Raw genomic sequence first — 25,060 nt, forward strand, 5'->3', positions numbered from 1 at the left:
AACTTTCTTTCCCCTCTGCAATGGTATGTCAAAATACTTTGCTAATTATAAACATATTTTATTTTTTAATAGATTTTCTACTGTGAAAAGTGACCCCCAAATTTCTACTATAAATAGCTATTTATTTTGACAGTTTTGCTTCTGGAATTTTTTGAAGGAATTTTATCTGTAGGGCAGTTCATGTTTTATGGAGGAAAACAAGCTCTGTGAACAATATTTAATAACCCCAGTATTATCCTCAATTCTGATTTCTATCAAATTCTTCCCAATGTGTCACTCAAGCTGAAGAGTGCTGGTAAATCTCTCACTCAGATGTGCTTAAAACTTAGCATTACTTAAGAACATGGAAACAGTGGGCTCAGGCTCCAAGCACTGGTGACAAACAGAGGGAAACAAACACTAAAAACAGTTGTAGAGGGCCTGGGGAGACAGCTCAGTGAGCAAAGTGCCTACCATGCAAGCATGAGGACTTCAGTTCAGATCCCAAACACACACATGAAAATTAATGAGGAAGAGATGTAGAGGAAGAAAGCAAACAGGAATGAGGCAAGCATAGGGAATAGCATTGCAACCTGGGACTCCACCTGGCTTGGGCTATGCACACCCATCTTTTAACAATGCATCTGGAAAGCTAAGACCCTCATCGGCATGTAATATGCACATGTAGCCAGCTCTAAAAAAAGCACCTAGCAACCAAGAGGCAGTCCCCCCCACCCCCCACCACACACACATCCTCCCCTCTCGTGCATCAGGCTGCATGTATTTATTTTAAACAATGGTATAAGTTTTTGTATTCTCAACATATTGATGTACAAGGGTAGGAGGGCTGACTGATCTGAACTGGTTTCAGGTGCATGATAATAAGACAAAACTGGTTCTTTAGGTGAACTTTTAGGGAGACTCTCCTGTTTATGATTACATGGTTATGCACAGGAGTGTGCATAGGATTAAAATCAGATGCATTATGGGAAGGGCATACATGATAGAAAAATGATTTTATGATATAATCTATCAATCAAGAGAGAGAACCACTCTCACTCTACTCTTTGGTAACAGGCTTCTCTTCAACTCCATAAAAGGAAGCCAGTAGGAAGGGCCTTTGTATACTTTGTCGTCTATGCAGCCTCTTGACTACTTGAAATACACTTATTTCTGATCCGTGCTGTTGTTTTGCATCAGAATAAAGTTTCTTTGCTACTTTGCAATTGGTATGAGCCTTTATTTCAATTCTTTTGGACAAGAAGTCAAGATCATGGAAACAGTGGGCTCAGGCTCCAAGAACTGGTGACAAACAGGAAGAAACAAACATTAAAACAGTTGTAGAGGGCCTGGAAAGACAGATCAGTGGGCAAAGTACCTACCATGTAAGCATGAGGACTTCAGGTCAGATCCCCAACACACACATGAAAATAGTAGAACACAGTGACTCACATCTATCTGTAAACCCAGCACTGGGTACAGTGGAGACAGACAAGAATGGCTAACCAGTCTGGCCAACCATTTAACTCCAGGTTCAGTGAGAGACCATATCTCAAAAACAAAGGTGGAGAGAGATTGAAGAAGATACTCAATATCAACCACTGATCTCCACATTTGCATGTGCAAAATACACAGACACAGACACAGACACACACACACACAGGCACACATACACAGACACACATACACAGACACATACACATACACACACAGACACACTCACACACACACACACACACACACAGACACATACACACACACACACACACACACACACACACAGACACACATACACACACAGACACACACACACAGACACACACACAGACACACACAGACACACACACACACACACAAACACACACACACACACACACAGACACACATACACACACAGACACACACACACACACACTCACACACCAGGGGTGTTATATTATTTTATGAACATATTTATTCACTAAACCCAAAGGAGAATGGAAGTTTCTGGGTTGGGCTGCATAACCCATTCAATTTCGTTGTCTGACTTTGATCTCTTGTCTTTTCTCTCCCTCCATTTGTTTGTTCCCTTCAGCTGTTCTTGCATGCACTCCAAGGGATCCATGAACCTACCCAGCCTCCCTGAACCCACTTAGCTCAGCCTTCCTCTTGCCATATGCTTGGTGCCTAGACTCACAATGTTCACCACTTGAGTGAGTGTATTCAGTATCTGCTGCGTACCGGGCACAGTGCAAGGCTCTGGAAATTCACTAGACAGCAAAGCCAAGTCTGATTTGGTCAAGAGGATGCTGAGGGTGGGCGTGGGGTTCTGATTGGGTGTCTTCAGGGTTAGAGAAGGAAAGGATTGGTGGGTAGATGAGTGTGGGAGGGCATTTCTGACAGGGCACAGTCTTGCAAAGTCACTGGGTGTGGTTGAGCGTGCAAGAGAGGTGAAGGCCACAGGCCAGAGTGCCTGAAGCCCCAGCCCTGAGGTGTAGAGCTCCTCCTAAATTTTAAATCACGAAATTCAGTTTCTCTGATGCTTAATCTCCACAGGATTCATAATAACCGTGGACATGAGCTTCTGGCATATGGTGAGGGCATTTTCAGTCATAGACCAATTGGATTTGGGCATTGTCTCAGTCATGGCTGCTTCTTCCCAAATGACTCAGGCTTGTGTCCAGGTGACATGAAGCTAGCACTCACAGGAGGGAGGAAGACTTACTCTGAACATGGCAGCAGTGTTTCTGAGGCTGGGCTCCTGGGCTGAATAAGGGGATGGTAAGCCGAGCAGAAGCATTGTCTCCGCTTGCTGACTACAGGTGCTATGTGACCAGCTGCTTCCCACTCCTGCTGCCCTGTCCCCCACTGTGATGGCGAACTGTCCTGCACCACAGTCAACCCTTCCTTTCTTTGGTTTTCTCTCAGATGTTTGGTCAACAAGGAGAGCAGCCAACAATCCCCATTGTCCCACAAAGCGTGGCAAGGGCACCCCAGTTACCTTTTCTCGTCGTGTCTGTAAGATGAAGAGGTCCGGCCACTGGTCCATATAAACATCTTAGAGGATGTTGGTCCTGCAGCTCCTGTCCTCGCTGTGGAAGTCCTGGGGGAGTGGCGGAAAGACCTGCAGAGGACACGCTGGGGTTAGCCGAGACTCTGTGTCAGCAGAGACAGCTCAGAGGGTCAGCTCTCTTAAACAATCCAGGCTTTTAGGCCTTGGAGGTGCTGGCTCTGTGCTCCGGCAGAAACCCCACTGAAGCCTGGCCCCTCCCTTAGAGATTTGCATTCCTTCTTTTAAATTAACGAACCAACAAACAAACGAACGAACTAACTAACTAACTAACTAACTAACTAACTAACTAACTAACTAACTAACTAACTAACTAGCTAACTAACTTTAGGTCCCAACTGCACTTTGCCCTTCCTCCTCTCTTCCCAGTCCTTCCCCCCAATCCCCATCCACTCCCCTATTTCTCTTCAGAAAAGAGCAGGCCTCCCATGATATCAACCCGCCTTGGCACATCAAGTTGCAGTAAGACAAGGTGTATCTTCTTCTACTGAAGCTAGACAAGGTGACAAGGTGGCCCAGTAGGAAGAAGGGTTCCAAAGGCAGGCAGCAGAGTCAGAGATGGCCCCTGCTCCTATTCTTAAGAGTCCTACAAGAAGACCAAGCTACATAACTGCAACAGATGTGCAGAGGCTCCCTGGTTGGCAGTTCAGTCTCTGAGAGCCCCTTTGGGCCCAGGTTAGTTGATTCAGTAGGTTTTCTTGTGGTGTCCTTGAACCTTCTGGCTCCTACAGTCCTTCCTTCCACACATTCCCACGATTTCCTGAGCTCCCTCCCACCTAATGTTTGGCTGTGGGTCTCTGCATCTGTTTCCATCAGTTCCTGGGTGAAGTGTCTGTGATGACAGTTCGCATTCCATTTTTATAAGGCTTTGTCCTTCATTGTCTCTGCCCAGGCAGGCTGGGGAGCCTGCCTTTCAGAATCCTGCCTTTCTCACAGGCGTCAGAATCTCAATGCTTCCCTCACAACACACAATCAGTTAGGATTCAATCTTGAGTATGATGTACTTCCCCAAACTTTAGTTCAGATTTGGATACCAAAATTCCACTTCCTCTTTCGTCTTCAAAATTTTCTTTATTGTTCCCAGATGTGACATATTAGGAGTAAAATGTTTTTTTTCTTTTTTCTTTTTTCTTTTTTTCGGAGCTGGGGACCGAACCCAGGGCCTTGTGCTTGCTAGGCAAGCGCTCTACCACTGAGCTAAATCCCCAACCCCAGGAGTAAAATATTTTTCTTTTAATTCTTTTCTTTGTTTTTGTGTCAGGGTCTCAGTTTATAGCCCAGCCTGGCTTCAAACTAAAGAATCTCCTGCCTCAGCATCCCAAGTAGAAGGATTACAGGGAAGCATTGTCCCTAAAGTTTGCTGTTGCCAGTGATACTGCTCTGTTGTCATAGCAGCAGAGCTTGCCAGAGATTCTGATAGCGATGTGAGTGGCCCTGTGTGCCTAGGGGCTCTGGTGTCTCGGATCTGGGGAAAGGATATGGCTGACACGCTGTGTTCTTTGGTTGGACATTTGGGAAGCGCTCCCTTCTCTAAACACAGCACCAGAAGAGCTAGTATTCAGTATTTTCTATCTTAAATTTCTTTAAGAAAAAGATTACTGTTTCTACTTACTTTTTTTAACTTTTTATTTATGTGTGGGGCATGTGTGCATGCAGGAAGGGGCCCAGAGACCAGAAAAGGGCATCAGATCTCCTGGAGCTGAAGCTACAGGCTGTTCTGAGTGGCCCTGTGTGGGTGCTGGGAACCAAACTCAGGTCCTCTGCTGTCTCTCCAGCCCTCTACTTAATAATTAGAGGGACAGAAACCGAAAATATCATACAGATGACATTACAACATGAAAGTTAAACGATACCTAATGCATTAAAACCAAGGAAGGGTGAAAAGTGACTCCTTCAGTGTACAGGGTTGATAAGGGCTAAGATTAAAGTTGCCTGTGTCTGGAAATGGGGTTAGTTACTGTGTACTGTGTTTTCTGTCACAGGCCTGATACATACTATCTACTCACAAAACATGGCGTCATAGCCATATGTTATTCCATGAAAACCAGAAGAGTAGGGAGTGACATAATTTTTAAGACAACCAATGGCATTTCCTGCTTACATCTAGAGCCCTACCCCTACCTAAGCTGTGACTGCACCACTGGTTAGGAAAAGTAAGCTGTGCTTCAAGTTTCTATTGGCCCTGAATTCTCATTGTCTCCATAGTGAACCACAATCAGCTCAAAGCTGGGTCAGTTGATCCGAGTGGGGCCCAGAACTCTAAGGAGCTCTACGGTGAGGCCGATACTAAAGATAACACTGAGTAGCAAGGGCTAGAAGAAGAGGCTGGCTTTTTTTTCTGTGTGACCTTGATAAAATCACTTAACCTTTCTAGAGCTGAGTACTATCATCAAATCTGCCTCCAGCTCTCCCTGGTATCCACGGAGTTTGAGACAAATTATTTAAGAGCGTTCTCCGTTCCATTATTTTGACGTGCAGTGTATTGAAGAATGAATTTAAACATATGGTTGGTCACTATAGACTGGTTTTATAGGAACAGGTCTGGAAACCGGGTTCCTTTCAGAGCTGCAGGAAGAGCAGAAGTTGAATTTAGGCCTGGTGTGGCACTCCGGGTGTGGCACTCTTGCAACCCCAGCAGCAGGGCAGGAGGAGCAAGAGTGTGTAGTCATCTCACTGGAAGGTATGAAATAGAATGGGGATACAACTGGCTGTAAATCTGGGTTGTCTCCAGATCGGGGCGGTTTGGTATAAGTTGAACATGTTACATGGTAATAGGATTGGCTTGAACTTTTGCAAGGTTATTTCAGTGTAGACTTGTAGACTCCTTCAGCTCCTCTAGTAAGCCCCTCAAAGTGTTGGTAGTGTAGGAGAGACAAAGAAAAGGTGTCCAGCTTGAGCATAGGTAGAGTGGGAATTGAGTTAGCCACGCTATTGATTATTGGCCAGACTTAATAGACACACTGTAGAAATCCTAAGAACTTTGAAATAATTCAAAATGAAGGGGCCTGCAGTGATCTGATGTCCTCATGGAACTTTTCTGACTGGGTGTCACTGTTCAGGAAGACACCTTGGTGTCTATTTAAAGTTGATGCAAAAGGGGGAAATGAAAGATGTTTGTTCTAATTAACTGTCTGCAGCCCATTGGAAAGGGCTTCCTGGTTACTTAGGTTATTCCAATAACCATATTTAAACTTTTCTATCCAGTGTCTTTCATGAAGAGAAAGTGTCATTTAAAACCTTCTAAGTTTGCCATTAACTAAAAACAAAAGGGTGTTTCTGCTTTTTAAAGGCCATAGGATACAGATCATAAGGAGGTTGGGAAAGATTTTCAGGTTTCAAGGAAGTGCCCGGAATTGAAACTGTACCAACAGAATCTGTCTGCAAGATGCCCCCCACACCCTCGGGAAGAGATAGCTCTCTGAACTCCTAAGTTAAGGAATGCAGCTCTCCCCACTGAGGAAAGAACATTACCATTGAATTGTTATTCAGGAAGTGACAGAGGGGCATTAGAAATCTGTAAACGTTTGCAGTTTGGAATCCCATATGAAGTTGCTGTGCTGAACTGTGGGCCAGGGGAAGTCCTGTCTACCACCCTGTTGAGTGACCCAGGTAGGGGACTGACACACAGCAGCTTCAGGGTTGCAGGTGAGTGTGGAGTCAAACCCACAGACCCAAGAGACCTGCATCTGATCAGGGGATGATGGCTCGGTCAGGCAAGTGCTTGTAAGCACAAGGATCTGAACATGGTCCCTACCATTCATGTACAAAGCCAGGCATGGTAGTGTGTGTGTGTGTGTGTGTGTGTGTGTGTGTGTGTGTGTGATCCCAGCACTGGTGTGGGGGAAAGAGGTGATCCCTACTTGGCAAGTTCCAGAAAAATAAGTAAGTAAGTAAGTAAGTAAGTAAGTAAGTAAGTAAGTAAGTAAGTAAGTAAGTAAATAATAAAGACCCTGTCTTAAAGAATAAGGTGGATGATTCCAGAGGGTGACACCTGCACTGACCTGACCTCTGGCCTTACATGCAAGTAAACATACTTCCCAGTCTTCAAAATACAAACAAACAAACAAACAAACAAACAAACAAAAATACCCTCCCCAAACCCAAACAAACCAGGGAGTCAGCAAGAGTGAAGCACTTTCCTTGTCTCAGGAATTGACTGAAAGCCTTTTCCATGTCCAAGTCTACCACCATTGTTTCTGCCTCCTTGACTCAGCAGCCGCTGTTCTTTCTGCCTCGATTCCCTACTGGGTATCCACCTCCTACATCCCCTGCTCTCTGGAGAGAGCTATGATGGCCTTGAGCAGGTTTCTTGTTTCCACTCCCAGGACTAAGCAAGGTCTGATGGTCCTGTCTGTACACACTCCCTTTTCCTTGGTAGGTAGGGTGTCAGCATCTGCAGTAGCAGGCCTGTGCCTGATTTGCCAAGTGCACAGTTGGCAGTAAATGGCTCTGCTGCTTTGATAGCCTAAGGGGCCACCAGAAACTGTGATGGCTGCCTTGGCTTTGGCTGCATATTTTGACAGCGTACAGGTGGCAACTCCTCAATCCTTCTCTTAGCATAGGCTGTCCTGCATCTTCTAATTTTATTTATTTGCCTTTCTGTCTGTCTATCTATTATTTATTAATCCATCTATTTATCATCTATACCATTATATCTATCTATCTATCTATCTATCTATCTATCTATCTATCTATCTATCTATCTATCTATCTATCTATCTATCTATCTATTTATCTGAGACAAGTTAGCCTTGGACTATCTATGCATCAGAGGATGACCTTGAGCTTCTGATTCTCCTGCCTCTGCCTCGTGAGTGCTGGAATGACAGCTGTGTACCACCATAGTTGGCCTTTGTGTCCTGGAGATGAACTCAGGGCCTTATGCATGCTAGCCAAACACTCTACCAATTCAGCTACATCCCAGTCCTGTACATCTTCTATATTTCTTTTCTAACTGTCATGTTTCCCCTCTCCTCTCATTGACTTAGACAGGAAGTTTAGATTGCTGGCTGACTTATCATTCAATATGGATCTTTTAGAAAGGGCAGCAAGGCCCAAGAAGATGATGAGCACGAACAGCAGATGGTCCAGGTGTTTGTGTGCCTCTTGGCATCGACATCTACCAACTGTGTGACTTTGTACAAGCCAATTAACAGCTCCGAGTTTTGGTGGAAAAAACGGAAGGGATAATTCCTGCCACCTGGTGGCTTGGAAGACAAGTCAACAATGTATGCAGAGGACCCTGAGTGTATCGCATGTGATATCAAGAACACTACAAGTATATCAAGTATACTGGCGTGTGAGAGCCACACACTAAGCACTCCTTTCCTTCATTTTGCCACCCCTAGTATATGCATACACACTTCAAAACAAGTGGATTGGATTTTCCCCACAAAGAAAATCCAATTAAGTTTTCTACCTGCACATGGAGCAAATCAATTCTTTCCTGTCCGGGGCCAGAGACTGTTAGAACTACTGAGATGGTAAGATCAAACTACTTCTTCATTAGCACTAAGTTCTGATGCTTGTCCTGAGCAAGAGGATTGGGATGGTAATGCCAATGAAGTTGGTCATACTCTAGAGACATCTAGGGGAATCATTGTGGTGCTGTAGGCTGAAGAGATGGCTCAGCACTTCAGAGCAGTTCCCATCTGGGTAACTCTGATGGAGAGCCAATGGGTGAAATCCTACTCCAATCTCCTGGGTTCTGAGTTTACTTAAGTGAAAGCCTTTCTAGACACTTCTGCTGGAGTTGCTTCATGCAGTGGCTTTTCAGTACTTGCAGCTCGCAGTACTGGGCCTTGAGGGTACAGCTGCTAATGCCAGTGAGAAATGGAGCTGGGAAATAGCAGAGAGGAAGTTGTTTATGGATGCCAGTGGCCTGGAGCTATACGTGTAGGACACTCCTCATGCTCTCTGCTTTATTGAGTGAGCAAGCAGGAGCTGAGGAAAGTATTTAACACATAATTACATGCTTAATCTTGCATAAAATTATCACACTAATGACATCACGGTGGCAATGCAAAAGGTCACTTCAAGCACAGGCATTTAGGGTTGCATCTAATGGGTAAGGCTTTATCTTTGCAGACAGCAAATTATACCTTCTGTCTGTAAGGGTTGGGTTGTTTTGGCTCCAGGGCTTTTGAAGGGGAAGCCAAATGCATGGTAGTAATTTTAGATCAAGTGATTTACTTTAGAAAACATTATTTGTTGGGAGCGATTTTTAAAAATACCATTGTGCTGTTTGCCTCCAAAATCAACTATGTACTTTATTTGAGTTCATTTATTTGGGTGTCTATTTGCCAAATTTTATTAAGGAATGTTGTGTGCCTCCATCTACTGCCTGCTGTGGACACCATAACATCGGCCTTGTCCTAAGTACTGTGCTCTTCAGATGGAGTCAGAGGAACAAGCAACCTCTGTCCTGGTCATCTCTTGCAGATGGTAGAGTTGGGAGGAAAGGAAACCTTTGACCTTAGTCATACAGGGACAGAACGAAACTCTCCCAAAGCTTCTGAGCCTCATTTTCTTGGCGGGGGGTGGGAGGGTTGATGGACCTTCTCAGTAGTGCCTCAAACAGTTCCTTGTCTCTCCACATCTTACCATCTTGTCTCTCAGCTTGCTTAATTTTATGCTGTTGATCGAATTCTTCTTAAACAATGACAACAGAAACACTTAAGAAGCCTGATAGTGGCAAGGCATGCTTTTAATCCCAGTACTCAGGAGGCAGTGGCAGGTGAGCTCTGAATTTGAGGCCAGATTGGTCTATATAGTTCCAGAACAGCCTGGGCTATACTCAGAAACCCTGTCTTGAAATAAAGTGGGTGGGGTGGGGTGGATATTTGATGTAGTGACCAATACTTCCTTGGTTTTCTCTTGCTGTGTCTCCCGTCTCTCTCATGGGTTCCTGTTTTTCCAACATTTCACTCAGTGTGTTTCATTTGGAGATCTGGAAGATGGTGTAGTTTCAATGGTGTCTTATGACAGGGCTAAGAACCTTTCTCCCACTTGGTGTCTAGAGGACTGGGCAAGTGGTACCTCTACCACTTAGATGGAGAGTTAATGAGGAAGCTGAGAGCCAATGGCTCATGGACAACCCACAGACAAGTGTCAAAGTGTTTCCCAAGTTTTCAATGAAGATGGTTTTTCAACAGCTGGGAGACCATGCAAGGACCTTGTGTCTGAAGACAGGTAGTGGTCACTTGTGATCTCTGTAACAGAGAGACAACTTTTATTCATATCACTGTGTCTGATTTGTGTTTTTGAAGGATGTCAGCCTAGGTTCAATAGCATACCCATCCTTTCCTTGGCTTATAATGACCCTCAGCAGCTTTGGGAATAGCTCCATTCTGTCCCTGTATGACTAGGGTCAAAATGTTTCCTTTCCTTCCAACTCTACCATTGTAAGAGATGACCGGGGTTGACCTCAATTCATTTATTTACCTCAGCATTTAGTTCTTCATCTGACATATGAGTTGAAGATGTAACTGTGGCAGGCTCGGGGTCTGGTGATGGAGACGTACTTACTGATGACTATAGCAGACACCACCACCCCTGTTACAGGATGCCCCGTCCAGAAGAGGGGATGGGTCAAAGCAGGCTGCATTGGATGACTGTCCTTAAGAGGAGAGTGCCATTCATATTCACGAAGAATGAAGTATATCTATTACCACACCTAATAGTTCCAATATCCACTATAAATGGACATCTCGGGGTTCAGTGGGAAGAACTCTGAAATGAGTTTCAAGTGGAAGCCCCAGGCCCTTGTCTAGTGATTATATTACCTCAATATGCTGTTAAATTTTCTGAGCCTCATTTTCCTCATCAAGAATATAGGAGTAATAACAGATATCAGGCCAGAATGCCACAGGGATGATGGGAAATAATGTCTACATTCAGCAGGAACTTAGTAAATGTTGTTTTTTTCCCCCACTTGGAGGAAATGGCAGATTCTTTTTTTGTTGTTGTTCAAACTGACCACATCAAGCCATTTTGTGTGATTTATACTTTCTTTAAAAAGTTCTTTTCAGAAGTGGAAAACACATTTCTCCGTGATCTTAATTAATCCACTATTCCATAATTCATTTCCTAATGAGCTCTTCAAGTGGATAATCACAACTGGTGTTCATTTTGATTCCTTGCATGCTACATATTTAAAAGCAGCTTAATTGTTAAACATGTCACTCTATTGGGCATTACCCAGATGCAGCTGTTGGAAGAAGAACCTGCTCATGACTCATGTGAGCTGCTTACATGGGTACAAATGATGCACTTGTGCTGAAAGTATCATCCGTTCTCTCAGCCTGCGTAACTAGAGCAACTATTGCAGCTGAGAATCAAGGGGGCGAGTTCTAGTAAGAGATCTTGCAGAGGACTGGAGATGGCCATGACAGTCATGAAGATTGAGGTACTTCTATGTAGCTATGTAACTAACACATTCATTGAGTTCCAATAGGGACTATTCATCAAAAGTTCTCTTTATCAGAGAGAAGATCACTATTCCAGAAAGCAACTTTTCCAGGCCACGTAGTACGAAGCAACGTGAAACAGAATTTCACTCCAAAGCAGTTCTCTTCCAGAACCAAAGCCTTCTCTCATCCTTCATGTCTTTGCAAAGCAAATCACACACCCAAGTCTGCACCAAAGGAAGAAAGCTGCTTGTTGAATATCAGGGCAACATTCTTACTGATTCCCTGAGTACTACATTTTTCATCATATGAAATTGGAGAGAAAGAGTAGAAAAACAGTAGCCATGATGATGCCAAAAAACAACCCAGGAGAAGTAAAAACTGGTCAGAAGTGGGTGGGTGGGCTTTACTCATAACCATCTTCATAGCCTTAGATGAATTTGTTATTTTATTTCCTTTGACTTATATGGATGAGGATAACAATAGTAGAATTTTTCTCATAGAGATTTTTGTGATGAATGAGTTAATTTTCTTCATGCTTGGTGATAGGATGAATGTTATATGTAATACATGTACATAGGCATATATGTAACATGGATACCTGCAAGCTATGAGTGTGAAGGTGGCGTGACATTACACATATGAATGAATGTTTGAATGATGTCTGCCATTATGTATTATGTTTATATGAAGTGATTGAAATATATTTTAAATCGATGAAAGAATGAACTTCATTTAAACATTGACACAGTTTAACCTTGCCCTGGTTAGCGTTTGTCAAGCCAACACAATCTAGAGTCCTCTGAGGAGAGGGAACCTTAACTGAAGGAGTGCCTCCAGTGTGCACGTCTGTGGGCACAGGTTTTCATTACTGATTGTTGTGGGATAGCCCAGCCTACTGTGGGCAGGGCCATGCCTGGGAAGGTATCTTGGGTCGTATAGACGAGAAGGATGAGCAAGCCAGGGAGAACAAACCAGTAAGCAGCAGCATCACTTCACGACTTCTGCTTCAGTTCTTGTCTCCAGTTTTCTCCCTTGGGTTCCTGCCCTGACTACCCCTGGTGACAGACTGTGAGCTGAAATAAATCCTTTTCTCTCCAAGCTGCTTTTGGCCATGGGATTTATCACAACAACAGAGAAGAAAACTAGAACAAATGTGTTCAGTAGACAATGATGGATCTGTAAATATTTTTGTGAGCACGTGAGTTTAATTAGGATTACATATAGGAACATGGGTAAGAAGTAATTTATAGGAACATGGGTGCCTTATTAGTGGCTACACCACTGGAGAAATTGTTCTCCCTTTCTCAGTCACAGATCCTCAGGGAAGGTCTCCATGATGGAATAGCAGTGTGCTCAATCTTGGAACTGCCCATAAGACAGGTTCCACAAAATACCCCTCCCTCTTTCAAAGTATATTCCATAAGCCTTGAAAGAGAGGTGATGCAGAAACATGCCATGTATGGTTGAGCTTTCAATGGTCCCTTATTTTAGCTATTAGACTGGGTAGGAGTTTCTGTAGTAACCCCTACCCAGAGTAGGAAGACATTTCTCTGACCAAAACTGACAATATCCGATGGGTGTGTGGTACTTTGAATGAGAATGTGTTTCACAGGCTCATATGCTTAATCACTAATTAGTTGATCTGCTTGGGAAGGATTAGGACACATGGCCCATGGCCTTGTTGGAGGACATGTGTTAGGAGGGATGTGTTTAGGTTTCAAAAGGCCATGCCAGGCCCAATCTGTCTGTCTGTCTGTCTGTCTGTCTGTCTCTCTCTCTCTCTCTTTCTCTCCTGCCTATGGATCAGGATATAAAGCTCTCAGACTTTTCTAGTATCATGTCTTTTGCTTCCTACCATGATGATCATGAACTAACCCTCCGATACTATAGAAAGCTCTAAAACATGCTTTCCTTTTCTAAGTGTTTTGCTTTGGTCATTGTGTCTTTTCACAGTAATATAATAGTCATTAACACAGGACTTACATTTAAATAACAAGTCATAATTTTTCAAGAAGAAAGGGGTGAAAAAGGGGTGGAATTGGCCTTGCCTTGGCCATGAAATTGGCTGTGATAGAGACCCTTCCACTCCTGTTCCTCATACACAACCTGAGGAAATTCAAAGAGAAGAATTAAGGTTTCTTTCATCTGAATATTATTTTACTCTTGTTTGGAAAATTGCCACCAAGGTCCGTTCCTATGACTTACTTACCTTCCAATCTGTCTTTGGTTAAATATAATTTCTATTTTACGTTCTGTTGATTTCTTCAATGAAGTGCTCAGTTATGCTCATGGGAAATCTAGAGAAGTCAAGCGAGGGGAGATTTAGCACCAAACGGGAAGGCAAATAAAAGTCACCATTGATCTTGGTAAATGACTTCCACAGGCCTGTGTAGGACAGAGTTGAACTCTGTCTTGCTGTCAGTCTCTTTCTGTTCCTTTCACACAGCTTTGTCTGTCTCTAAACCTTCCTCCAAAAGGAGCTAATGATGTGATCATAGAAGTTTTGGATGTCACAACAGATTGCTTAGAGGTATTTTGAGGTCAAGGAAATACCTATCATGGGTGCCAGGCTACGGAGTCACTGAGTCACTGATTAAGCTTGTCCAGGCCTCTTCAGTAACATCCATGAGCTGACCATGTTCAGATGTGTGATGACCCTACACAGGCCTGGAGAAGTCAGTGTTCTCAGCCTTAGACCGGGTCTGTCATGATGGCTTCTCTTCCCACCAGAATCACAAAGATTGCTTTGCTTTGAATGCTCCTGTTGGCTGAGGGAGGAGGTGAACTGGGGGAGGTGGGGAGAGGATTCTGAGTCCAGGCTCCATTGTTGCTTCTTTGCTGTCAGCATGGTTACTGGTGCAGCTGGCGTACCCCTCCCAGTCCCAATCTGCATCCACAGAATGGGATATTAGTACTCTCTCTTCTTCACTTACTGTGAGAGCTATTGTCAGAGGCTAACACTCTTTGCAGCTGCTTGTTTATACCTATCTATTTACATGCACAAGAAAATTATGTTTATGTTATAAACACAACTATTTACTTATCCTAAAATAGATAACAGGCCAAATTAATTGATATGGCATTGTCCTGACCAAGGAGATTTTAGAATTCAGAAAAATAACTGATTATTAGCATCGTATTTATTTTATTGTAATGTGCATGTGAACGTGGTTGCCCCTGGAGGCCAGAAGAAGCTCCAGTTCCCCGGGAGCTGGATTTACAGATAATGTGAACCACCTGACTTGGATGCTAGTGGCTGAGCTTGGGTCCTCTGTGAGAGCAGTGTGCCCTCTTGGGGGTCAGCAATCTATGCAGCATACAGGATTAGCAATTAAAAGCAGAAAGATATAGCAGAGATGTTTTGAGCTAGAGGCCAAGTTTGAAAAATTATTTATATTTTATATGGATAAACGTTTGTCTGTTGTTTACATGTGCACCACATGCGTGCAGTGCCTGAAGAGACCCAAAAGGAACTGGAGCTTATAGACAGCTGTGAGCTGGAATGAGGGTGCTGGAAACCGAACCTGGGTCATTTGCAAGAGCACCAAGTGCTCTTAACTGCTGAGCCATCTCTCTAGCCCCATAGATGCCAATTTTGAGAGTGGGTGTTTGTTTTGTTTTATTGTATTGTTTATCTTCCCGTTGCAGGTGAAAGGCCCTTCAGAAGCAAATCAGTCCAGAGGGAAAAGCTTTCTTATAACACTGTGTCTTTTTGCAGCCCAAAGGGCAGTGGGGAGCTGGAGGAAAGGGCACTTTAATTTCTAAGATGTATTTAGATGCAGGTGTGACTGTCCTAAAGACAAAGGAAAAACGAATGTTTCTTCTGTGATGGTTTCGGGTCAAGGGAAAGCCGGTTCCCTGTTTCATTCTATGGTGTCAGACTCTTGAGAAATATTCAATTAGACATTTAATCCCTTTTTTTAAAAAAGTCTCATATTCTCACAATTGTCTGGAAGATGCTGCTGAGACGACAATTTGCTGCGGAGGAAGTGAGCAATGCCTTAAATGGCTTCGAAGAGCTTGGCTACAGAGCTTGAGTTGCCTACATTTTGTAGCATATGATTCTGGGCTCTAAATCAGGAACTTCCCATCCAAAGGATGAGTAGAAGCCACCTCTGAGGAAGAGTGACTGACAGAATTTGGGACCTTGACTTTCTCTGTTCACACTTGTTTTTCGAAAGCCTATCCACTTTGGAAGAGGCTGCAGGCATCAAGGAGCAGAAGGAATTGCTTTCTTGTCTCACTCTCTTTACTGAGTGACTGATATTAAATAGTTACCCTCTCTGAACTCCAGCTTCCTTATTGGTGACAACCAACGCTGCAACATTTGCCTCCAGTAATTGTTCTGCTTCGGAGAAAGATGTGTTAAGAGCTTGGACTGCGATCAGCAGGAATGAATGTAGATTCTCCCCCTGAAGAAAAGGAGCTGGTCGTTATGCCCAACAGCTGCCATCAGAAACCTGAGCCCAGTCAGGGTAACAGAGTTGATTTCTGAGGAAAAATGACTTGACTTATCAGGGAGCAGTTACTGAGGCACTTCCAGATTAGAAGGAGTTGGGGGCATGGAGGGGAAGGGTAAGCAAGCCAGACAGAATACCAGGAGGCAGCCACCCTTCCTCCGTCCCTCAGGCACTGTCTGGTCAGTCATTCTTTGTCCATATATCCTCATCAGACCCAGAGAAACAACGGACCACTGGCACCGTGAGAGCACAGTCACCATTTTAAATCTTTACTAGCTACATTAAGAAGGCCAAGAAATGAGAGTCATTCCGATACCATATTTTATTTAACTTAATGTACCCTAACTAAGCATTAACATTTCAACATGCACTAAAATTACTTTTGGCACCTGGCGGTGGTGGTACACACCTTTAATCTCAGCACTTGGGAGGCAGCCATAGGTGGACCCTTGTTTCCAGAGTGAGTTCTGGAACAGCCAGAGCTACATACAGAGAGAAACCCTGTCTCGAAAAACCAAACTAACCAACCAACCAAACAAAGAAAAATCCCTAAACAAAATAAAACATATTGGAGCTGGAGAGATGGCTCACTGGTTAAGAGCACTGGCTGCTCTTCTAGAGGACACAGGTTCAATTCCCAGCGCACACACGGCAACTCACACTTGTCTGTAACTCCAGTTCCTGGGCTTCTGACATCCTCACACAGACATACATGCAGACAAAACACCAGTGAACAAGAGCTAAAAATGAATTATAAATTATAAATATATAATTTATATAATAAATATATAACACCTCTGGCACAGTATACCCTTTAAAGGCTTAGTTAGAGGGCTGCTGTGATTTTTATACTTGTAAATAATGCACTGAAAGCTCAGCACATTCAGACATCAGTGGCTGCTACTGCCTGTGGTTGTTTTAAAATCTACGATTATGACTATACCATTTTTAACAACAATAAACTCTCCCTTTTTTCCATGTGTGCAACAGGTCCTGTGTTTTATGTGAATCCCATCAATCAAGTTGATTAGCACCTTCATGAGGTTAAGAGCATCCTGGAGACAAATCTCTGAGCATGCTCCTGGTGGACTCCCTGGATCAGGTTTCTGAGGTGGGGGGACTGACCACAAATATGGGCTACTCCATCCCATGTCCTGGGTGCTGCCCTGAATGACACGTAGAGCACAGCTGAGTCTGAGCATTTATCTTTCTCTGCTTCCTGACTGTGGATGCAACGTGACTGGCTGCCTCAGATTCCCACCACCGTGACTTCCTGCCACGGTGGACTGTACTCCGGAACTGTGAGCCAATAACCCTCACTCCCTTAAGCTGCTGTTGTCAGGAAGCTTGTCACAGCAACGAGAAAGCTAATAGCCCTGTCGGGGTGTGCGTTAGTACTCCCTTACTTTTGGAAGAGGAGTCTGAGGTTTAGAGAGAGCGAGTAGCTTGCTCAAGGTCATTTGAGTTTTAAGTGGACGAAGCAGGATTCAAGGTGAGTGATTCACAGGTCATCTTGACCCCAGCTCATCACACTCTCTCTGAAGTTACTTGATAGTCTTCTAACTGGTCAGCTCGCTTGCCTATCACGATATTTTGATAGGACAATGGCAAAATACCCACTTCAAATTTTGTTATAATATTTATTATCATGATGAAATAACTTACATTGTAGCTATTCTGTGTGTGTGTGTGTGTGTGTGTGTGTTGTGTGTGTGTGTGTGTGTGTTGTGTGCGTGTTTATGTGCAGGTGAGGTGCATAGGCATTTATGTGAGTGCGAAGGCAAGAAGTGTCATTTCTCAGGCATCATTCATCTTGTTTCTTCTTATTATTATTATTTTTTTCTTTTTTTCGGAGCTGGGGACCGAACCCAGGGCCTTGCACTTGCTAGGTAAGCGCTCTACCACTGAGCTAAATCCCCAACCCCATTTCTTATTATTTTTGAAACATTTTTATTTTTATGAGTCTCTCTAATCTGAAAATTGCCAGGTAGTATAGGCTGGTAGGCCAATGAGCACTTGTGATCCACCTGTCTCTTCCTCTCTCGTGCTGGCATTGCAAGCTCAGGCTACCATGGCTGGCTCTTTTAGCTGAGTTCTGGGGATGGAGCTCAGGTCCTCATGTTTGCAAGGCAAGCAAACTACCAACTGAGTTGTCTACTTAGCTGCACAGACATTCCTAGAAGTTGTTCTATCGTCACTCATGAGGAACTTTGAACTGCTCATGTCATCTTGGGTCTGAGCTTAGCATCTATGGTTAGGGTGAAGGGTGGGATGAAGAGGGTACCAAATTACTGGTTTATAGCAGCTTATTATATGTTCTAAAGAACCAGGGAGTTCTGAGAACCCCAGTATAAGCTAGAGATCAGTATGTAAGGAGGTAGAACTGTTTCGCCCTGGTTTGAGCATCACATATCGAATACTTTGAATTATCGCACTTTATAGATACAGATAATTTTTACATATCAATTGAAAAAATAAGATGATTTAAGAAAAAGGATTGTTGGGGAAAATATCCCAAAAAAGAAATGAAGAGTTTTATAAGGAAGACTAGTCATGATGGGGCTATGCAAGGCTTCTGTAAAAGACTTATCAGAGCCCTTGCGGGACAATGGACCTTGCCAGGAAATTTGGTAAGGTACAGTGGATCTGAGTCCCCAGAAACTCTGGTACACACCTGAGATGTTAGGTGGCTACCTGATCCCTGCCAGATTCCTGGCCTGGAACATGTGCCACACTTCCCACATAAGGAAACATGGAGTCCCACACTTCCCACATAAGGAAACATGGAGTCCCACACTTCCCACATAAGGAAACATGGAGTCCCAGAACAGAGTTCTCCATGCTAATGGGGTACCTAGAGGCCCTGAGGTTTTAGCCAATAAGCTCCCCTTCCCAGACTTTCTTTCCCACAAAAGGTATTTAGTCTCTGGTCCACCCTGAGAAGTTAGTACACATCCATCTTCCACACTGAGCAACCAATAAACAGTTTGGAACCAAGGACTGTTTCTTTCATCTACCACCACCATGAGGAGCATGGAGAAGGCCTTTGCCTACAAAGCCACTGCCTAAGTCTCCTGTAGAAGGCCTCTCTGAGCTTCTAGACAACTACTGCTACCTTTGCCAATGAACCAAGCCCTAGCTCCCAGTCCCAGCCTGGGCTAGACGCTGTCCTCAGCCAGAAGGCCCCCAACAGTCCAGGCCTCGTCATGGCCTGTGGACCCCCTCCCTGCCAGTACACTATACTCTGACTTCTTTGTGCAGTTTTCTAGCAGGGACGAGATACCTGAGAGTCAGGGCCTACCAGCTTCGGCTTCTCACATTTTCCCACCACCAGAGCAGAATCTCTGTGCTTCCCTAAAGCCCAGCACCCAACATCAGTATGAAATAAGCACAGTTAAGCTCCCTGTGTTTTGCCTCCCCCAACAGCCATGCCTCACAGAACACAGTCCAATAAGCCCAGTGTGAAGAAGAGGCAAATTCTCAAAGTTCTATCTTTGTCACATCACTTAAAGTGATATTGGGCTGGAGAGATGGCTCTATGACTAAGAAAGAGTATATGTTGATCTTGTAGGTGATTTAAGTTTGGTTCCCAACACCCATGCCAGACAGTTCACAACCCGCTGTAACTCCCTCAGGTCCAGAGAATCCAACGTCCTCTTCTGGCCTCCTCAGAACACACATACCCCTCCTCCATAATTAAGACAATAATGAAATAAATCTTTAAAATGATACTTAAGTCAAAATGTACTTTCAGACTCCGTTTTGCCATGTTGCTTTCAAAAATATATTAATGAATGGAAGGAAAGGGAAGAATGGTTCTACAGAAGGAAACGATCATTATGTTTTCAAAGAGATGTCTACCAGTGGAAAGAAAATGTGGGAGAGGCAGCTGCATCTTCAGGACATGTCCTTGATGTCCACTCTGACTAGCCAGCCAGGACTTCATTTCTAAGAAATTTGCTTAGCACTGGGACAGTAGGTTCCTGGAGAAACAAGACGAGTAATCAACTAGAAAATGTATGTGATGCTCATGCTTCATAGTAGTTGCTCCAAACTATAACAACAATCACTTGCTGTTAGTGGCATAGAAGCCTTTAGTCACCTGAGACTCACGCTTCCCCTCCCTATCGGTTGCTAGGTCCCCTTGGGATATACTAAGTGAGAAGTTGCCAAGCTACTGGCTAATGCCGCTAGCGGTAGGGGACTCATGGCTCCACCTCATCCTGTCGTTTGACACTCTATCTAGTTGAAAATGTTTCCTCAATGTGAGCTAGAATCTGTCTCCCCACAGTCCCATTAGTGCTCCTGAGTCTGTACTCTGGATTCTTTTCCAGATGTTTGTAAACAGCTGCTCAACCTTAGCAATACTGCTTCTCTGTGAACTCTACGTACTCCAACTGTTCTCCCCATGATATGACCTTTCCTCTTCTTAATCTGGTCACCTCCTCAGACCCTGCTCTACTGCTTAACCTCTGTCTCCTAAGGTACTGTGAGAATCATAGTATCTCCTCTTTAGTGCTTCTCTGTGTATTTCAGTTGTTATAAACTGCTACAATCCTCCTCTGCTGACGAGGAAGCTAAAGCATAGAGAAGCTATCTGCCTTCTCAAGGTTGTGAGGAAAGTAAGTGGGATGTTCACCCAACAGCCTATGTGGAGCCTTTACAGTTTTATTTTTCTGAGTATGGCTCCTCCACTGTCACCTGATTGACCAATGTTGTTGTGTCTTCTATTTAGGGATCTTGAGATGATGTTCATGTTTCTGGCTCATAAAGAAGCTAGGTTCATAAGGCGAATCGAAAGATGAGTCAGCTCTCGAAAGTCCTTATGGTGCTGCAAAAGTAGGCAAAGGTCCGACATTTTATCATGAAGAAGGTAGAGTCCTATGATGCGTTAACTCTTTTAAATATTCTTGTTTTGACTTTTTGTTTTTTTGTGATGGAGTCTTGTCCAGGCTGGTTTCAAAGTTCTGGGTTCAATTGACATCCTTGCTTAAGTCTTCTTTCTACATACACAGCTGGGATCAGGGGTATGAGCCATTGGTCTGGTGCATCATCATCATCATCATCATCATCATCATCATCATCATCATCACCACCACCATCACCATCATCACCATTGTATGCATTACTTATATGTGTGTGTGCACATGTGTGCATGATGTGTTCATGTGGAAGTCAGATGTCAACCTTGGTTATGGTCCTATTTCATTTTTTGAGACAAAGTCTCTCACTGGGTACTAAGGCTTACACATTTGGATAGGGTGGCTGGTCAGTGAGCTGCAAGGGTCCTCCTGTTTCTGTCTTCCCAGCACTGAGATTAAGTGCAGCCACCATGCTAGCTTTTTAGGTGGTGATGGTGATACAACTCAAGTCCTTGTGTGTGGGCAGCTGGCACTTGATTAACTGAGCAATCTCTCCAACCCCTAATTTTTACATTAATATCAATTACACATTTTCATATTTTTTAGTCAAAGAGGTAAGTCATGTAATCACATCATATACATAAACATATATACACATATAAATATGTCTGACTCACACAACATCCTCCCCCAACCCCCTGCACACACACCCCTGAAAACAGTGCTGAAGATAAGTTAAATAAGGATGGAAGAAAAAAAAAGGATTAGATGTCAGAGAAGCAATCCAAGGAGGATCTGAAGGAGAGAATGAGAGATGAAGAGATCAGACAGTATAGGGTCAGGACTGGATGACTAATTGGGTTGAATGAGATTGGAATTAGAATTCCAAGCAGTTCAATTCCTGGGAGCCAGGCAGAGAGTTGTGTCACCTACAACATGGGGGATAGAGTAAAATGAAAGGGGTTTTGTAGCAGGGCTTGGGTGGAATGCGGAAGACGCTGGGAGAGTAAAGATGGGAACTTCCCATAGGGAGTGCCGCAGGCCATGGACACCTACTAGGACTCAGAAGAAAGTTCCAGGCTGCCCATACTCTCATGTGCACATGGAAGATTTTTCTAAGTATTTGTGGGTAGTGAAGCTTATATTGAAACCAGGCATCAGATGATGCTGGAGGAGTCCAGGTGAAGAGCGTGACTTTATCCATCTTCCTCTGGCTCTACACAGAATGCTGTCGTTTGCCTCATGTTCCCGGGAGTCTAGAGGATAAGTCCTTGAGCTGTCCTCAATGTTTTCCTGTATCAAAACTCAGGCTGAATGGTCTAATTTTATTTTTTTGCCTTGTCATTTGTAAATGAGTTTGTGTTTATGTCAGGAACAGACTGCTTGACAAGAGCCACGTTCCTCACATCAAACCATTCCCCACATTCTCTGCAGTGTGCTTGTTTGTTACAAAATGTTCATGTTTTACTTATGTCTGATGACGGCAGGTGACTATCTCTCAAGAAGTCATTTCCAATTTAAGAATCTAATATTTTTTAGTATAATATAATTATTAAAAATCTATTTTATCTACAGTTATTAAGGTTAGGTTATTTCTCTCTGCTCTTCCCTTCTTTCCCAGATGGGTCTCAAATTAAATATATAGCCTAGGATGACCTAGAATGTCTTACCACCCAGTTCAGCTTTCCTAGGCCTAGGACTACAGATGTACACTACCTCAGTGGTTCAAACTGTGCTGGTGGGGAAACTGCATGACAGGCAAGCATTCTACTCACTGAGCTACACGCTCAGCTCTTGTTTGAATATCACTTGAATTTCATGGGTACTTTTGAGGTGGGACTTCAAGGGGTGAGCATTCAGAGAGCAGAGTTTTTGTGAGTAGGATTAATGCTGTTTTTGTAACTGCGTGGTTCTAGGCTTCTTCCTTCACTTAAGGTTAGCTCTCTAAGGGGTGAACCAAGGGGCCACCGAAACTAGGTGGCAATGGTTTCTTCACCTGGGGCGGCTCTAGGCCTCAAAGATAGGACACGAAGGAAATTGGTGAGGCCATGAAATGGGGCATAAAGATCACTGGGTGATGGTACTTGAACTTGGGTCGCTTCTAACTGCGGAGATATCTTGCTGGCCCCCAATTGTTACCTCTAAATGTGAATTTATTAGCAAAATGGTGATATGGTGGCTTCTAGTTTGCACATGAGAACCAGAGAGGGTGGGACCCTTAACGTCATGCAGCTTGGTAATTGAGCCATTAAGAAAAAATGTTCTAGTGAACTCCCAGAGCCCAGAAGGGCATGCGGATCTGGTATATTAGGGAGTGAGAGGAGTCATGGAAGAGGTGGCTGATCTGCATTTAGGGTGACTGTCCTGGTGGTGAGCACCTCATTCAGTTAAAAATGCATTGTTCTGAACAAAGGAGGCATAACCTGTTTGTTATGCTGGACTTGGATTCAGAAGAATCAAGCCTGAAATTATTGAGCACTTACTTCAGTAAAGGAATAATTTTCTGCAAATACATAAAGGTTATATTGATCACTAAGAAAGCATTGAGTGGAGAAAATTACAAGAGAATAATAAATGGGAAATGAAACATATCCAATATATACTGAGATTGGTTAGGGCTCTCTGAGGCCGCCGGGGGGTGGGCATGCGGGCTTCTCTGTGTCCTCCTACTCCTCATGCTGGAAAGAGACACAAGGCTGTGATCTGGAAGCAGCCTGTGTTTCATCACAACAGGCTCGGTCCACAGGTTTCCAAGTCCTGTGTGGAGTGTCTAAGGGCTTCACAAGCATAAAGCCAGCCATACCTTCTCTCCCAAAACTGTCAACCAGGGGTAAAGATTTGAAGTCTTTGAAGTAACAGACATAAGAATTGTGAACACAGTTGGCTTCTGAGTCCCAGGGAACCTCAAGGATAGTTCAGGCCAGCTGATTTCCAGTCCTCAAGTAAGCCAGGCTCAATTAGGCCCAGAGGGAAGTTATTACTGCCTGGCTGGCAAGGCACCTCTACACTCTAGTTCATTAAAACTCGCCTCAGACGTTGGTGTTAACAGGCACACACCAAACACCTGTTGTATACAAAGCAAGCACTAATTACCTGCATAGGACATACAGCAGAGAAAAACACCAAGTCCCAGAAAGCCACGAAGCAACATGAAATTGTAGACAAGATAGTGATTTTGTATATCTCATTTAGAAAAAGAGATAAAGAGAAGGCAAATGCTGTAAGCCTCTCCTCTCGACTGGCCACCGTAACTTGGAAAATGTTATGTAGGTGTTGGGACTAGACAGTAGATGTGCTAGTGGTCTTACTAATAAACTGACATTCTTGAAGAACCTAAAGGAAGTGATAGAAAAAGAAAAGATGGAAAGGAGAACTTAGGCAGAGGGAGGAGGTTAGTCAGAGGGAGGAGGTTAGCCAGAGGGAAGGGGGAAGGTTACAAACATGAAGGAAGGAGGGTTAGCTAGAGGTAGGGAGGGAGGTTAGTCAGAGGGAGGAAGGGAGAGAGGAAGAGAGGGAGAGAGAGTTTAGGGAAGGAGGTAGAAGGGCTTATCCAGGAGTAGGTAGGTAGGAGGGTTTAGTCAGAAGTAGGGTGCAGATATGAAGTGAAGAAGAACAGGTGTCCTTGTCCAGGAAGGCCTGACAGTCTGAATACTGAAGTGATACTCTACCTGTTTTTTTCTGAGGAACAGAGGCTAATGTGGCTGGAGCAAAGAGACTTACATAGAAACATTAATGCACTATAGGAAGTAAGATGCCAAAAGGGCCACAGACCAATGCCAGTATTTGTAGGGACAGCCTTGAGCATCACAGGACAGGATGGATACTGACTGCGATGGAGCCCACACAGCTGGCATGTGGAGAATGACTCGACAGGAGAGGGTGGGAGCAAGAATCGTTTTCTAGGAGTACAGACAGAACCAAGAGAAGAGTTGACCTGGGTCAGGGAGGGCCAAGTGCTGGGTTCACCCTGAAGGTCAACTGATAGGATTGATTGACTGAGAAATGACTGCAGGATGTGTGAGACAAATCAGGGGGGAAGATGGTTCTAGAAGGAAAACAGGTTTGCTGTTAGCAGGTGTGGTGGCTAACATGGGCTGCCAACTTGATGGTATCAAGAGTCATCAGGCAGATGAGCCTAGAGCCCTGTCTGTGAGGGATTATCTAGATAGGGATAACTGAGGTAAGAAAACCCACTCTAAAGCAGTGTCACCATCACCTTGGCTGGGTTCCTGGACTAAATATAAAGTAAAAGGGAACTGGGCATCAGTATTCATCTCTCTCTGACTGGATGGATACACA

General features: G+C 43.9%; 1 protein-coding gene across 1 annotated transcript in view; it reads right to left on the minus strand.

The window, feature by feature from the left end:
- Kcnmb2 (potassium calcium-activated channel subfamily M regulatory beta subunit 2) overlaps positions 1 to 25,060 on the minus strand; it is a 286,445-nt gene that overhangs the window by 39,964 nt on the left and 221,421 nt on the right. The window contains exon 2 of the mRNA XM_032898549.1: positions 2,960 to 3,082. Within this exon, the coding sequence (XP_032754440.1) occupies positions 2,960 to 3,015 (56 nt within the window). The 5' untranslated portion in view covers positions 3,016 to 3,082. The remainder of the gene's footprint in view (positions 1 to 2,959; positions 3,083 to 25,060) is intronic.

This window comes from Rattus rattus, chromosome 3, assembly GCF_011064425.1.
Source record: "Rattus rattus isolate New Zealand chromosome 3, Rrattus_CSIRO_v1, whole genome shotgun sequence".
Taxonomy (NCBI): domain Eukaryota; kingdom Metazoa; phylum Chordata; class Mammalia; order Rodentia; family Muridae; genus Rattus; species Rattus rattus.